The 15,719-nt window shown below is 37.2% G+C and overlaps 1 protein-coding gene across 1 annotated transcript; it reads right to left on the bottom strand.

The window, feature by feature from the left end:
• Positions 1-2,533: 2,533 nt before the first annotated feature.
• Positions 2,534-15,485, bottom strand: bag3 (BAG cochaperone 3). The gene is given in 4 exon segments (NM_001003533.3): positions 2,534-4,373; positions 5,838-6,125; positions 9,025-9,333; positions 15,154-15,485. Coding segments are annotated over 4 exon segments (1,446 nt in total). The 5' UTR covers positions 15,346-15,485; the 3' UTR covers positions 2,534-3,716.
• Positions 15,486-15,719: the final 234 nt, after the last annotated feature.

Here is a 15,719-nt window from a genome sequence, read left to right as displayed (position 1 = left end):
GTGTTTGCAAGTGCCCCTTTTTGTACCCACTATGAGCCCTCAATGCACACTTCTGCCATGGCAATCTCTAAGCAACTGACTTCTAAATAACGGTCAAAGCGGCATTATGTGATAAAAGAGTGGACTCTCGAGGAAGATTGTGAGGGTTTAAGGGGCGATTTGGAACAGAGACAGTGCTTTAAATTTAAAATTTGAATAAAAATAAAGAACAAAGCGGTTGTCATATAGGTTATAAAATCAAGTCATAATACATTTGACGTACATTCATTCATTACTTTTCTTGTCGGCTAAGTCCCTCAGCGAAATGAACCGCCAACTTAGCAAGTTTTTACACAGCGGATGCCTTTTTGCTAGGTTTTGAATTAAGTTTTTGTTATAGTTGGAATAATTTCTGGTATTTTCCCAAATTAATAATTTAATAAATAAGTAGTCCAACTATTCTCCAGATATCTTTTTTTTTTTTTTGGGCAAGCTAAAAAAACATGAAAATGGTTAGCCATTGAGGTTTCACATTGTCCCCAAAAAGAGCCCAAACTTTCAATATCTGTGTGCAATGCAGACAGTTTAGGGGTTATGAAGAACCTCATCAGATTTTTCAATCTAAACTCTCTGCAAGCTCTTGACGAGCTGGGATCATTTTGATAGTGTTGTCTGTTTTTGCTAGAGTGTTGTGTCAACATACTTTAACTGTTTTGTATTAACTTTTAAGTGAATTGAAATAATTTTTTTAGTAAGTCATAAAATCTTTTCGGCATGTTTCTGTAATATCTAGGGTAGGGGTGAAAAACTTGTATCACTGTCCTTCATAGCTTTGATCTTTCTAATATCAAGGGCTGAATGTATAATTGCAGATACTTTCCTAGTGAACAACACAGTATCTGTGACCTACTTCTTGCAATACTTTGAAAAGTGTATTGTACAGTATACAATGGACACTTTGCTTTTTATGAGGCCATGGTACAGGATTTGTAACTGGCAGTGATCAACACAGTTGATGCTGATAATAAATCATGATAATAATAACATGTTAATTTTTATTTAAACTACACATATCCATAAAACATACTAGGGGCAACAAAGTGGTGCAGTGGGTAGCCCGATCACCTCACAGCAAGAAGGTAGCTGGTTCAAACCTCTGATGGGTCAGTTGGCATTTCTGTGTGGAGATAGCAGGTTATGGGTAAGCTAAATTGTTCTTAATGTGTATGGATGTTTCAGTTTCTCAGTGATGAGTTGCAGCTGGAAGAGCATCCGCTGCGTAACACATATCCTGGATAAGTTGGCGGTTCATTCCGCTGTGGTGACCCCAGATTAATAAAGGGACTAAGCCGAAAAGAAAATTAATTAATGAATAAAACATACTTTATAGTTAAATTTAAGTACTTACTTATTTAAAATAAGTATCCACTGCAACCAGTGTCTGCCTTCATTAGAAAATAGTTGGAGCTAAAAATGGCCAGGAATTTAACTTTATTATTCTTCATTATTCTTGATGTATTTTATGGTCAAATTTTTATTTATTTTTTGTGTGTGTGTGTGGAAAAAACAAACAATATATCAGTACAAACATCTTTGTTGTTGCTTTTTTTCAAAAGAGAAGAAAAAAATATATAAAAAAGGAAAAAAAAATAATGATGATAATAATAAAATGAAAAAGAAAAATGGAAACAAGAGTAATAAGTGTACAGAAAATTACAACCAACTATCAATGTTGAGAGTAAATATTTACAATTAAAGAGTATAAAGTAATAATAGTTTAAAAAAGTTAATTACTACGAAATAAATCAACTAAAAAAGAAGGATAGTGCATTTATAAATTGAAAGGCAAGAGCTTAGGAGAGTTAAATCATTAAAAGTTAAAAGTTTTAAAACATTGCCACTTTTTAAAGAAATTAGTTTACCCAGAGCATCTAACCTTTTCCAACTTTAGAAAATGCATGGTATCTACATGCCATTGGGATGTAGTTGGAGGCTCATTTGGCTTATTTGGTTTCCAGTGTAGTAGAATAGTGAGGTAAAGGCCAAAATTTCAAGTTGTTTAGAATTAAACTGGGACCAAATCTTTGAAACCTCAAAAATGGCAACATCAGAGGATGGGTTTATATTTACCAGCAACGCCTGGGACATAATTGTAAAACAATTAATCCAATAATTTTGTAACAGAGAACACATAAAGAACATTACACCTTGGTGCATGACATCTGTCACATCTGTCGTCAATATTGGGAAAACTTTCAGATAGCCAGGTTCTTGAGAAATGGATTCTATGGAATACTTTAAATTGTATCAGGCTAAGGCGAGCACTAATTGTACTAGAACGTATTCTCTGCAGCGCACCAAGCCACTATTCTTTCTCAAAACATAGTCACAATTAATTTTATCTTGATGCATTTTTTTGATATCAAAGCTCAGACTAAATAAATTTAGCATAATACTATAATCCCACACTATAATTATTGAAGTACTTTACACTAATAAATACTTATTAAAAACTTTGAAGCTTTGGTTGTAAATGAAAAACCTGGAAACATCATTTTAGCAAAGTGCTTTATTTAATTGAATTTTTTTTATTTGCAGTCATGCTTATGTGACCATATCGTGTCGACATTTGAACAAACTGCAAATAATCAAGCTGTGAACACTGAACATTGCATACTATTTCACAAAACAGACTTTGAAACCAGTTTTGTTCGCAGTATTAGTACGATATCTGAGTCAGTAACAGGTCATTGAGATAAAAAAGAAAGCCTCACAAGCTTTATGTGAGACATATAGCACTCTGCTTTGAATTAAATTGAGCTAATAGATTATACAAAGTCATTTTTGGTACACTTTTGGTTTCCCTCAGAGCAAGTTATGATTAAGTTATCTTGCTCAAGGTCACAATGTTGACAAAACAGGAGTCCACAACTTTGCACTGACCCTGACTGCCTTAAAAAACAAAGCCTTAATCATAAAGGCGACCATACAGTATATTCAATCAGTATTTTATCATACTTATTTTTTTTTGAAATTCTCTATTTTTAAGCAGAACATTCATACTAGTTGAAATGTTCTTTTTGGCACAGAAAAATAGAATAAAAATATAGCATTATTTGTATCCTTTCATTCAACAAATAACAATACTGACAGGCGTTCAAACCATCACAAGGAATTCCGTCAGCAAAGCTTGCTCTCAACAATGACCTATTCTTTGATGTTAAAGATGTTAAAATGTTTATATTCTAAGGCATTAATTGTTTATACAAGTATGAAACAAAATAATCCCATAGTCCAAAACCAAAAGTCTTAATTAAAACATGTAGATTTCTTCATTTTAATCCACGTAATGTTAAAAATCGAATTAAAACGTTTCACGCTGATGGCTCACGACTTCAAAAACAACATGTTTTCTTAAGGAATACTCTTCATTCATTCCACATGGTACAAAAGATACTTTTTGGCCGTTAAAATACTTTCTTCTGGTTCAAGGCCTCATTTTCAGGTATGTTTCTTAAATAAAACTGATCACCATTATGTCTTTTGCTACAAGACATTGGCATGGTGAGATTTGACAACAGCAGCATCACATAACAGCACTCAGTAAACAATTCACGTTAGATCATTTCCAACAGAAAAATTCAATTATTTGTGCATGCAACTAATAATAATTGCACAAGTAAAAAGAAGAATGGGGATTATATTAGTGTTCTCAAATGTGTGCCTTCTTTGAGCAGTTATGAAAACTCCTTGACTCTCTCTGTGTTCAACTGGTCAATCATACTCTGCTCTCCTTTCGCCTCATTTCCAGCCTGCATCTCTCCGATCATCTCCAGTTCGTCTAGAATATTCTGAACTCTGCGGACGCCGTCCCTCCGAGCCTGACGCACATCTGGACGACCTTCTGGATCTACAGAGTCCAGAGCTAGCAGTTCTTTAGTCAACATCTCCTCCAGTACCAAGTATCTTTTATCATTCTTCTTCCCATCGAAGCCCTTGACATTCTGTGCCAGCTTCTCCACACGTTCCACTATCTGCTGCACTTTGACCAGTCCTGGGTGGCTCAGATCTTGTTCCAGAGTCTCTTCAGGCTGGAGTTGCGGGGACGAGACTTCTTGAGGCGTTTGAGGAGCAGCTGTTTCCTGGGGCTCTGGTGCTGGAGGAACTTGTATGGTAATATTGGATGTTTCTGATACCTGCGGGGAGGGTTGTGCTTTTGGCTGAGGCTGCTGTGTAGGTTGTTGTTGTTGTTGTTGTACTGGCTGATGATGTATCTGCTGGGGAACTTCACTCACTCTTTGAATAGGAACCTCAAATGTAGGTACTCTGATGATTTCTTCAACTGGATGTTCAATTTTTGAAGGTACGGCTGTGTGTCCAATATGTTGCTGCATCTAGAAATGAAAACATATTCTCTTTAGTTTCATTTACCTCTTTTATATACTTATTTATGATTACTTGATTAATAATAACAATAAATATGACATAAATGAACATTAGAGGTGCAAGAAGCAATTTTTGCCAAACAATGTTATTTGAAAGTACCAAAAATAACAACCCAGGCTAATTCTGAAACTGTACCTCTATATACATTCCTGGAGACCGCCAAATACATCCCAGGAGCTACGTATGTTTTGCAGTTTTTGTTTTCGCAAATTCAGTAGAGGCCACTGTGTGCACTTTTTGAGATTTCAAATTTCCCTCGTGAGTGCAACTCGCTCCTGTTGTTTTTATGTAAATCCACCAGACGCCGCTGTTGACTGACTGTTTGACTGTCTGATTGACTGACTGACTAACCGATCAGCTGACCCACCCTCCTCTTTCCATAAACCCAACCAATAATATTTTTAAAAGCACCCATTGACCTGCCCATCCACATCCCTAAACCCAATCAACAATTTTAAAAAGCAATCAAGTAAAAGAAAAGACCTCGCCAGATTTTTTACTGCGTTTTCAGATTTTACCATACTTTTTACACATTCTTACCATATTATTTACATGTTTATTTTCATCGTGGTCAACTCCTCTCTTCGTCTCAAGTCTGCTGGCGTACATGGTGAGCTAACCGGACAAACTAGCAACAGCATGAAAGCTGTCCACTTGGAGGTAGTCAGTAGCAATTGTTTTAAAGATAAAATGCAGCCATATATAGCTCTGGCTATATAATTTGCGATCTCCAGAAACATACATAGGGCTACATTTTCAGAATGAGCCTATGTTGAAAAATAATACGCCAAAACAAACCAGCCTGATCAAAGAAGGAAATGTAACTATTTTACTATTTGTCAGTTTAGTGGCTAATTCGCACAAATTTGTACGAGTTCAGTCATACATAAACGTAAGATTTTAAAAAGAAGGCATAGCATCCAACCCCACCCTTAAACCCAACCGTCATTGGGGGATGAGCAAACCATAATAAATCTAACAAATGAGATCATACAAATTCAAACAAATTAGCCACTAAATCAAAAGGTTACAAATTGTCATGGCATGCCCTTTTTGAATTCTCCACTAGTGTTACTAGACAAACCCCTTACTGAAGATTGGCTGCAAGTGTGTTTTGGGTATCGGTCACACACTGGTGTCATAAGCATTTCTTAAAAATTGCTAAGTGCACTTTTGAACAGAAAATTCATTAAAAAATGAAAATTATGTCATTATTTATGCATCCTCCATTAGTTCAAACATGCTTTAGGTTTTTTTCTGTTGTTGAACACAAAAGGAGATATTTTGAAGAAACCTGTAGCCATTAAAATGAAAATTTTCCTTCTATCAATGTCAATGGCTACACTTTTCTTCAGATTATGTTTTTTTTTCATCTTTCAGTAAAATATCCTCTTGATAAATAACACACATACCTGAGGCCTCTCTCCCATGATCTGAGCCATGACTGGCGATTGGGCTCTTAAGGGGACTTGGATGGGACTGGCAGCACGGTTCTGTTGAATCTGAATGGGCACTTGTTCACGGTAGATTTTTTCTCGAGTGGGATGAGAACTTTGGCTAAGCTGGGATGGCAAGACCCCCCCGGCACCCTCATGGATCACCGGAATGGGGATGTATCCTGCCCGGAGACCTGTATTGCTGGATCTGGGCTGCTGGTGAAGGCCACTGATTTGTTGATGGGTCCCTTGTGGTTGATATCCCTTTGGTAAATAAAAACAGAGTTTGGGTCTGCAATAAATTGGTCAAAATTTACCTTAACGACACTTGTATTTATATAAATGTCACAAACAAACATTAGAAAGTTTTCACAACATATAAATTTATTACAAATTTCTATAGCTGTTGAAAATCCAGCTTTGCCTTAACAGGAATAATAATTGCATTTTAAGATATATTAAAATAGAAAATATTTATTTAAAATTAATATTGTAATATTCTAGTATTGTTTTTGCAGTTTATGATATATATATACGAGGCCGCAGGCTCTTTTGTATGAGGAACTATTTTGTTCCGCCATTCATTCACATCTGCAGCTGATGTCAGAAAAGCAGAAACCATTGCTCATTCACATGTCATTTTAGAGCTTGTATTTAAATGATTCTCTAGTGTAATATCTAAAGTGATGACAAAATAAAGTGATTTTGCTCACATTTTAATTTTTCTAAGGCTGAACAGCATGAAATGCCATCAGTCTACAGATTTCCTTTTATTTCTCTGTTTTAATCAGTAAATAACACTAAGTAAATAACACAATAATTATCCCCAAAAAAGCCAACCCCGCACAAACACTACCAGATTACTGTTGTGTTTGCGATAAAGAAAAACGTTTAAGACATGCGGGTATTTCTTTTTTGTTTCTATTTACTGAACTAGTCTGCAGTAGTAAAAACAGGAGACTCATTAGAAACAGATGGCCTAGGGTTATACAAAGAGTGGGCAACACAAAATATATTCCTAATATGTGAGTCCCTTCTCACACTCAACACACAACAATTACTATGGTATAAATACAGCACTACAACATACAAAAGAGAGAGATCGACTTACGCCCAATCCCAATTCTACCCCATTAGCCCTTCCCCTTACCCCTACCCCTCGTTTGGCGAGTTCCCATGAAGGGGTATGGGTGTCCCAATTCTCTTTAGTTTAAAGGCGTAGGGCTAAGGGGAAGGGTTAGACAGCCCTTCGAACTGAGATTTTTCAGGACTACACTCGAAACCAAGGGGTGAGAAAATTTCCCTAAATACACCAGCTAAAACGGCAGCATAGCTGCACCCGGAAGTAAGGAGGTCCACAAATTAGTATTTTTTGTCATTATTACAAATTTTTACAACAAACAGGCACTTGTTTTAATATATTCAAAACCCCGTTCGTTTTTACCGTCATGCTTTAAAAAAAAAACGCAAAAAAAACTGCTAAATTTCACCATCTGTAATCCATAATCATAACATTTGTATAGCAGTCCCACAACATACTGACACTCGATGACGCTTGAATACCCTGTCAGAAAAGTCTAGTGACTGCGATTGAGTTTTTTACAGTGTCTGCTATAATGTTAATGTTGTTTTTGGTGTCTATATATAGATAAATATGGGCACGGTATAAATGAACAGTACAGTTAAGATCTTATTGTCACATTATATCGTTATGATAACATGATATTTGCCTTCAGTCATTTCCTAAAGATAAATACCAAAAACTAACACAACTGAAATAACTAAAGCAGTCACGATCGACAATCTCCTATGAAGTAAGAGCTCGCGATGACATATCATGACGTGTGCAGGTGCTGTAGTGGTGTCCCATTTCTTAGGGGTAAATTTTTAAGCCCTTCAACTTTACACTCAGTTTTAAGGGCCAAGGGGAAGGGATAGGGGTACAAAAATATAATTGGGATTGGGCGTTAGAATGTCACTTAACAGTTTTTATAATGATTTGATCAGCTGTAATTTTTCTCCTCTAAGAGCTTATTATGCAGTCTCTGTCGCCATCTGGTGGATGGCGTGGTATCTTATAAATATTTAAAATAGGCACTATTCTTATAAATAAACTGCATAGTTGTAATCTAAACAACTACATTCTGCCTAAAAAGCCTCAAAAGTACATTATGTTGTCCAACAGCAGCAATATTTGTCAAACTGTAGTGAGTTTATTGATCTAATGTCACTCTATGTGGGTGGAGTAATACAGAGTGAGGAGGCTGTACGATTGCAGAATATCGCACTGCTATCAGCCAATCAGATCCGGAAACCAGACAGAACTGTTGTATATATATTCTAGATATATTTATATATATATTCTCCCCATGTTTGTCTGGATGTCCTCCGGGTGCTCTGGTTTGCCCCACAGTCCAAAGACGTGCGGTATATGTGAATTGAATAAACTAAATTGGCCATAGTGTACAGGTATATGTGTGAATGCGAGAATCTATGGGTGATCTTCAGTACTGGGTTGTTGCTGGAAGAGTATCCTCTGCGTAAAAAATATGTTGGATCAGTTGGCGGATCATTCCGCTGTGGTGACCCCTGATAAATAAAGGGACTAAGCCGGAGGAAAAGGAATGAATGGATAAGCTAAATAGTAAATAGAGACTCAGCAATGAAATGTTTATATACAACTTTCATCAGATGTAATTTTTCAACACCCTATTAAACACCATTTTTTAAAATGAAAAGTCAGGGCATCAGGGAGATTTTACAAATGAAGAAATTTTCATAAAAGTAAAAAATTAGCTATTCATTTATTCTGACTTTGCTCTGAGATAAATTAAAAGTATTCTTTAGGCTGTGCCATAAATGTAAAAGTAAATAATATTCAGTTTCCTGCACTGATTGAAGTTTTGTTTCACGTTTCACGAAACCTCAATATATCAACAGGAGATATCTGTCTTGTTTTGCCTCGATATCCTTTTTTTGCTGTTTTAGCTAAATATTTTCTTTAAAATCCTACTAAAGAAAATCTCAGCGACATATTCGATGACCCAAGGGCAAGTAAATTAACAACCAATTTTACAGTGAACTATCCTCTTAATGCAAACCTTTCCCAATAAACCCCAGACAGAGACTGCCACTTCTATAGATTGCTTTCTCATGATCTTACCTCAGGCCCGTGTGAAGTAGGTGAGCAAGACGAACATGCTTCTGATGGGGTCTGCACTGGAGATCTAGGCCGACAGTGTGCTGCTGGCGTTGGGGAAGGTGTACGTCCATCTGTTCTCAGATTCTGCTGCACCGCTGGATGAATGTAGGAGAAACTAGGATACTGCTGCAGCCTGGGTTCAGGGTTTTCATGACAGACAGGGATGGGGATGTAGCCCTGCCGGAGCATTGGCTGCCTCATCTCATTAATAAAGGTTTTGTGCATGTCCTGAGGAGTCTCTGGGGACATTGAAGGACCATTGGAAAAAATCTGAAACAAGAAAACGTAAACAGTTCAAACTCTTTTCCATTGCAATTGGGTGAAATATTTCACACCGTAATGCCAGCAATTCTTTATACGCCGGTCTACACAAGCCTGATAAACAACATCACATCTGATGATACTCTTTAGCTGTGAAGTATTTAGTAGCTGTCTGTGAAATTGCTTTGGAGAAGGCAAATAACAAAAGCATGCAGTTGACTGGGTTATTGAATAAGCTCCAGTTATCAATACTGTCATTACAAGCATCATGGCGAAATTCTTTGACTTGCTCCAATAGCTTGGCTATGACTAAAGACATAAAAAAACAATTCAGGGGTAATGGTATGTAGGTGTTGTCTGTGAAATAACACTGCTGCAAATGTAAAAACCAAAATAGGGACAAACATTTCTACACTCAATAAAACAACTTTTGCTGCTTATTCAAACTACTTATTTAAAATGAGTTGAAACAACACAATTCTTTTGTGTTTTTTGGACAACTTAACTGTTTTATGTTCATCCACTTAAATTTGTAAAAACAATTAAGTTAACTTAATCGATTTGTGTTGGGACAACATGAAGGAATGGGCTATATGCACAGCTAGTGTTTTTCAGCCAATGATGAACTTCCGGTGAAAGGTTTATGTGACTATTTTCAATTTCATAAGGTTGCTTTTACAGCATCAATGTTGTGATGTATTTCAAATATAATCAGTTAAATAGATTTAAGCATCCATTTAGTTGTTAAAGCGTAAAAAAAGATAAAAGATGCAGGTGCCGTCATTAGCAGCAGGCTAGCGCAGAAACTCCATTAAAAATACTGGGGTAAAATAAATTTTCATATTTTAAAGACACGGCACGGATATTATTTAACGCAGTGCTTCTTGTTTGGTCTGAGACCTACTAAATATCGTATCTCAGCTAGGCAGAGATGATCACTGTTTTTTTTTTTTTTTTAAAGAAATCACATTTAAAACGCTGAGATTTTGTGTGAGATGACAATTCACCAGAAGCCCTGGGCCTGGCTGACTGAAAAGAAAAGCCTATGAATATACCCCATTGTGTGGAACCACAGAATTTTTACAGTGTAGTCACACTTTTATAAACATAATAGGAAATCATTCATTCATTTTCTTTACGGCTTAGTCCCTTTATTAATCCGGGGTCGCCACAGCAGAATGAACCACCAACTTATCCAGCACGTTCTTACGCAGCGGATGCCCTTCCAGCCCCAACCCATTTCTGGGAAACATCCACACACCCTCATTCACACTCATACACTGTGGACAATTTGGGCTACCCAATTCACCTGTACCGCATGCCTTTGGACTGTGGGGGAAACCGGAGCACCCAGAGGAAACCCACATGAATTCAGGGAGAACATGCAAACTCCACACAGAAACGCCAAATGACCCAGTAGAGGCTCAAACCAGCGACCTTCTTGCTATGTGGTGACAGCACTACCTGCTGCGCCACTGTGTCGCCATAATAAGAAATCACTGTGTATTAATAAGACACTGTCTAGTATACTGTATTTAAAGATTATCCAAAAATGAAGTTTGCCTTTCTTACTTTAGTGGTTCTAAACTATTATGAATTTCTTTCTTCTGTTAAACAGAAAACAAGGTATTTTGAAGAAAGTTAAAAAAACAGCTATTCACATCCATACTAGGAACAGAAAATAATATAGAAGTCAATAGTTTTTTTTCCCCAAACATTCGTCAGTGTAACTTCCTTTGTAACAAGTAACAGAAGAAAGGGGGAGAGTAAATCATGGCAGAATTTACATTTTTGGCTGAACTATCCCTTAAAATAATATTTAACTCAGCAGTGTGGTTCTGGAAGTAAACACTCCATTCATTCATTCATTGATTTTCTCAATATGAACATTGATTTCTTTAAAAAATATATCTTTGAGCTCCACTATTGTTAATCAATGATTTTGTTTAACAAATGCCAGCAGGCACACAACATCATAAGACATTATTATTAGGTTAGATTTAGGTTGTCTAGCCAGCATCTAAGGACAACAATATTGTGAGGTCCAATAACAATGTTGATATTTGGTTGATGGTATGTTGTGTTAAAAAGTGATCAAAAAACCAAAGTCGAGCCAACCAACATCAGATTGACGTCCTACACTGACATTTATTTTTTAGGTACGGGAACCAAAATCCAACGTCTGACAGACGTCATGGTGGTAATGTCCACACAACGTCAAGCTGCAAAATTATTAGACTTTGATATTTGGTTGATTTTTATTTTCAAACAAAATGCAACGTCCCACAACAGTTGAGTACAACATCAATTTGACGTCATGTTGACATCCTGTGCGTGCTGGGATCTGTTCACATTTATTTAACTTAGCACACTCAAAAATATATTTTGTTGCTTCCTCAAACTACTTATTTATAATGAGCTGAATCAACACAATTCTTGAGGGGTTTTGTGGGATAACTTAATTGTTTTATGTTCAATTAACTTAAACTTGTAAAAACAATTAAGTTAACTTAATCAATTTGTGTAGAGACAACATGAAAAAACACTATTTGTGTGAATAAACCATCTCAAAAGACTTCTACAACTCATAGTACTTACATATTTACAGTATAATTCCATTAAGTCCTTTGAAATGCTACAAGCCGTTCTTGTACTTTTGTCTTTGAGTCTGATTTACAAACATTTCTTTGCTTTTAAAGCAGTTTTAACTGTGGGATTCACCTCATTTTTAGTTTGGTTTATGGCTTACAACCCTTCAACAAAGATGTTATAAAATATCCGTATGGGTAAAAGAGGCTATACTAGTGCTGTTAAACAGTGGGCACTAATGCTTTATATAATGCTATCAGTTTAATGATGCCCATTCTGTGAACTAAAAGTCACTCTAGTATTAGGCATGATGCATTACGTCATGTGATTAACAGTGTTTTACACCTGCTAAATCTTTCCTGTTAGCCTCACATCACTGTCAAGTTGTAGGCTTTTACAACTAGTCATATTCAGTCACATGCGACTTTCAGCCGTTGTAAATCTGTCTAACGTAAATTGATATTAGGTTATTGCGGGCAATCAACCAACAACTTGCTAGCGTGTTGAGTCACTGCATTATTCCAGTAAGTAAATGTAAATCTTAAAGCCCGACTGTGGCTTGCGTCTCTTCTCATCTGTTTGACATGCAAAGGTCAATCCGCCCTCTCTCAATGACGAGGCAGTCCAGGATTTAAGCATGAAATATGAGTGGGTAAAACTCACTGTGCACAGCAACTGTTAAGCGACTGCATTGGCTTACAGGATATACCCTGTATGCTGTGGATTCTAATGCCATGACTCACTCTAGGTAGCATTTTTCAATGGGGTTCTGTGCTGTTGACACTGTGTCTTAAAATACTCTTTGTGAGGGGGAGGGCCTCCCTTACTCATCAATGTAAATTAGAGGTGCATAGACAAAACAAACATCAAACAAGATAAAATCCCTAGCATAGCATCACAAAACACCTATTTTGATGTTGAAACAGCACAATTACATAATTTAAAAGAGGGGCTTTCACCAAGGGGCTAATGAATAAAAAAGATATGGTCACATTTACTGTATTCAGACTAATTTTGCAGATAAAATACAGTCATTTCAATTGAATTCAACATTAAAAGGTTTCCCACACAGATTTTGCTTATGTTAAAGTGATTTTTGTGTGAACTGTGCTCTGTAAAAAATAAATGTTATTTTACAGGTAACTGTCTGTGTTATTTGTCTGAATCAATATTGGAGTTACTTTTGCACGCTGGAGGAAGGACGACACCATAGCCGAAGTATTACTGTTAGACAGGTAATGTTCTGTTTTAAAACTATTTTAGTCAGGCTAAGCTTATGTTAAACTCTGTTGTGCTTTGAATTGCTTATATGCACAGACATGTTGTTCGGTCACTGAATTCTCTCAGCAAAAGATTGATGCGACTATTTTCAGTTTTATGAGCTCTATTGCTTTACCTGCTTTATTGAGCTGAAGTTGCTTTTATATTCACATTGGTTAATTTTTTAACAAAGACAGCCTTCCTATACTGTTTACCATGCTACTCTGAATATTCGCTCTGAAATAGCATGTCGGTATGGCTTAGTAATAAATGTAATTCTTACACGTCGCCAGCCAAACACTAACTAACTGGCGAATGACATGAACTAGTGGGTTGTCTGCTGTTGTGACGCGGTGCGCGTGTTTGCAATTTCAGGAGGCTTGGCTTTGAATCACAGTCCCTCCCTGCCATCCAAAGAAAATATGCTAAGCGGTTAGCATTTTGGCAGATCACCTAAGACGCGTTTCACCTTGCCTTGCCGCGTTTGACCCCTTTACTTTGTTATTTTTTATAATTACAATAAAATATATTTACAGTAATAATTTGTAAAAAATAACAGCAATAATCTGTACAATTGCAGTAATAATTAGTAAAATAGCAGTAATTACCAGTTTTTGTTTCATTTTTTCACAGTTACAATTAAAATTATTAACAGTAATAAATTGTAATTTAATCAATTTTAACCGTAAAGTATGCTCTGTCTTTTTACAGCTTTTGCATGTAATTTTGTGAACTATTTTCTGTAATTTAACGGAATATCTCTGGAAGCCCTGCTGCCAGTCATTTGACTGTTTTTTACTATTTTATTACAATGTGCTTTCTATGTCGCTACACCAGTTAATTGTAGCTGCAATTTTGCTTGTGTCTGATAAAAAAAAACTATGCATCATCAAAAATGTTGAATTCTACAGTTCAGTAGATGGAGATGCTCTAGATGTGTCATTGTCTGTTCTAAATTAAAATGCATAATGCAAATCAATGACTGTACATATCAAAACAAATTATACAAAGACATTAAAGTGGGAATACAGGGATAGGCCAAGTGTGAAATGCAACACTCAAAATTCTTCTGACTCCTTTTTCATGACTCATAGGCCTGAAAAAGTTCAAAGATAGCTTGTTGAAGGTGAAATGCTGCACAATTATGACAGCAAAATGTTAAATATCGAGAATGATGGCTGGTTGGTGACCTCACGCCCTCTGCTATTTTGACGCCAAGAGTAGCGCCCAGTTTATCTCCTGGCAGCTGTCTTTCCAGCAGATCCTTGGTGACACTAACTTCGGCCAAGTGTTGATCTACCTAATGAAAGATGCCAACTGGCAAGCCCTTGTGTTCCCCCCTCCGCATATTTGACTTCCAGAACCTGATGTGCGGAGAACAGTTTGACACTTCCAGTGTGTAACTTTTCAAGCCCATTCATTTGGAATGAGTGGGTGGATCTCTCTCAAATCCCATGTAAGGAAAACTTTGAGGGACGTGTTAGCGCTGTGTAGCTCCAGCGATGTGGAGAACAAGCGCAGTGTGCGTAGTTCTCGAGGCTTTAAATAAACATTGTGGAGTCGTTCTAACACTCTCACATATGACTGCAGTGCGTCACACAGTAATCATTTCGCCTGAGATCATCACACTAATATAACGTATATTCGCCCGTGCACTAACATCTTCCGTCAGGCCGTTCAAATACACGCGAAGCGCTGTGTTTCCAAGAGGAGACTGCGATTCAAGCGAATATCAAGTGCGTGGCTCATCTTCCCTAGACAGTCAGCGTCTGCTCAAGTACGATTTTGGATGTACTGAGTGGGCTCGTAGCCTACGCACTCGGCAAAATTGCTTTTTATCGATGAAACAGCCTCTAAAATGCCACAACCCGAAGTAATCTGTTAATAGAGTCACACACAGATCTGCATTTTGAAATCGCCGGAAAACCGATCGCGTTTGACAACGCAACTTCGCAAAAGCAAAAGCAGGGTCGGTCTTACCTTTTTCGTATCGTGCCGCGGATCGTTCCACGTCGTTGTGCGATTGTTGTGATCCACAAAAAACGGCCAGCCTGTCTGCGGGTCAATTTTGATCTCCCAGCCAGGTGGCAGAGGATCGTTAGTTGCCATCGTTTCGACCGGAGACAGTGTTTTCATACTCTGATATTGCTTCGCTCCCGAATATTGAGCCATTACAGCCGCTACAGACGCTTTAAAGGGTCCGTTTGATGACGTACTATCAATGGGGACGGGTTTCTCGAAGCAGCGAGGTCCGAAGACTACCGAGAAAGTTCTAGCTGAGGGATCACTGTTACGCCCACACGTGTGACCAAAAATTACCCCTTGACCGTCCAGACACAGATCCACTGAGCTCCTGAGACTTTAATCGCCTCCCCCACGGTTTACTGGACCGAGCGCACTTGTTGCTCTTTTTACTGTTCATTTCTAAATACAGACAGAATCAACACATTTCATACAGTCTGTCAGATCTGTCCTCCAATTTGGCTTCTAACACATAATCCGAAGTTATCAACATGTGAAGAATAGGTTGAGTAATGCCTGGATTA

This window comes from Danio rerio, chromosome 13 (assembly GCF_052040795.2).
Source record: "Danio rerio strain M-AB ecotype USA chromosome 13, GRCz13ab, whole genome shotgun sequence".
In the NCBI taxonomy this organism is placed as follows: domain Eukaryota; kingdom Metazoa; phylum Chordata; class Actinopteri; order Cypriniformes; family Danionidae; genus Danio; species Danio rerio.
The sequence above is the reverse complement of the archived record's forward strand: the minus strand, read 5'-3'. Positions and strand labels throughout refer to the sequence as shown.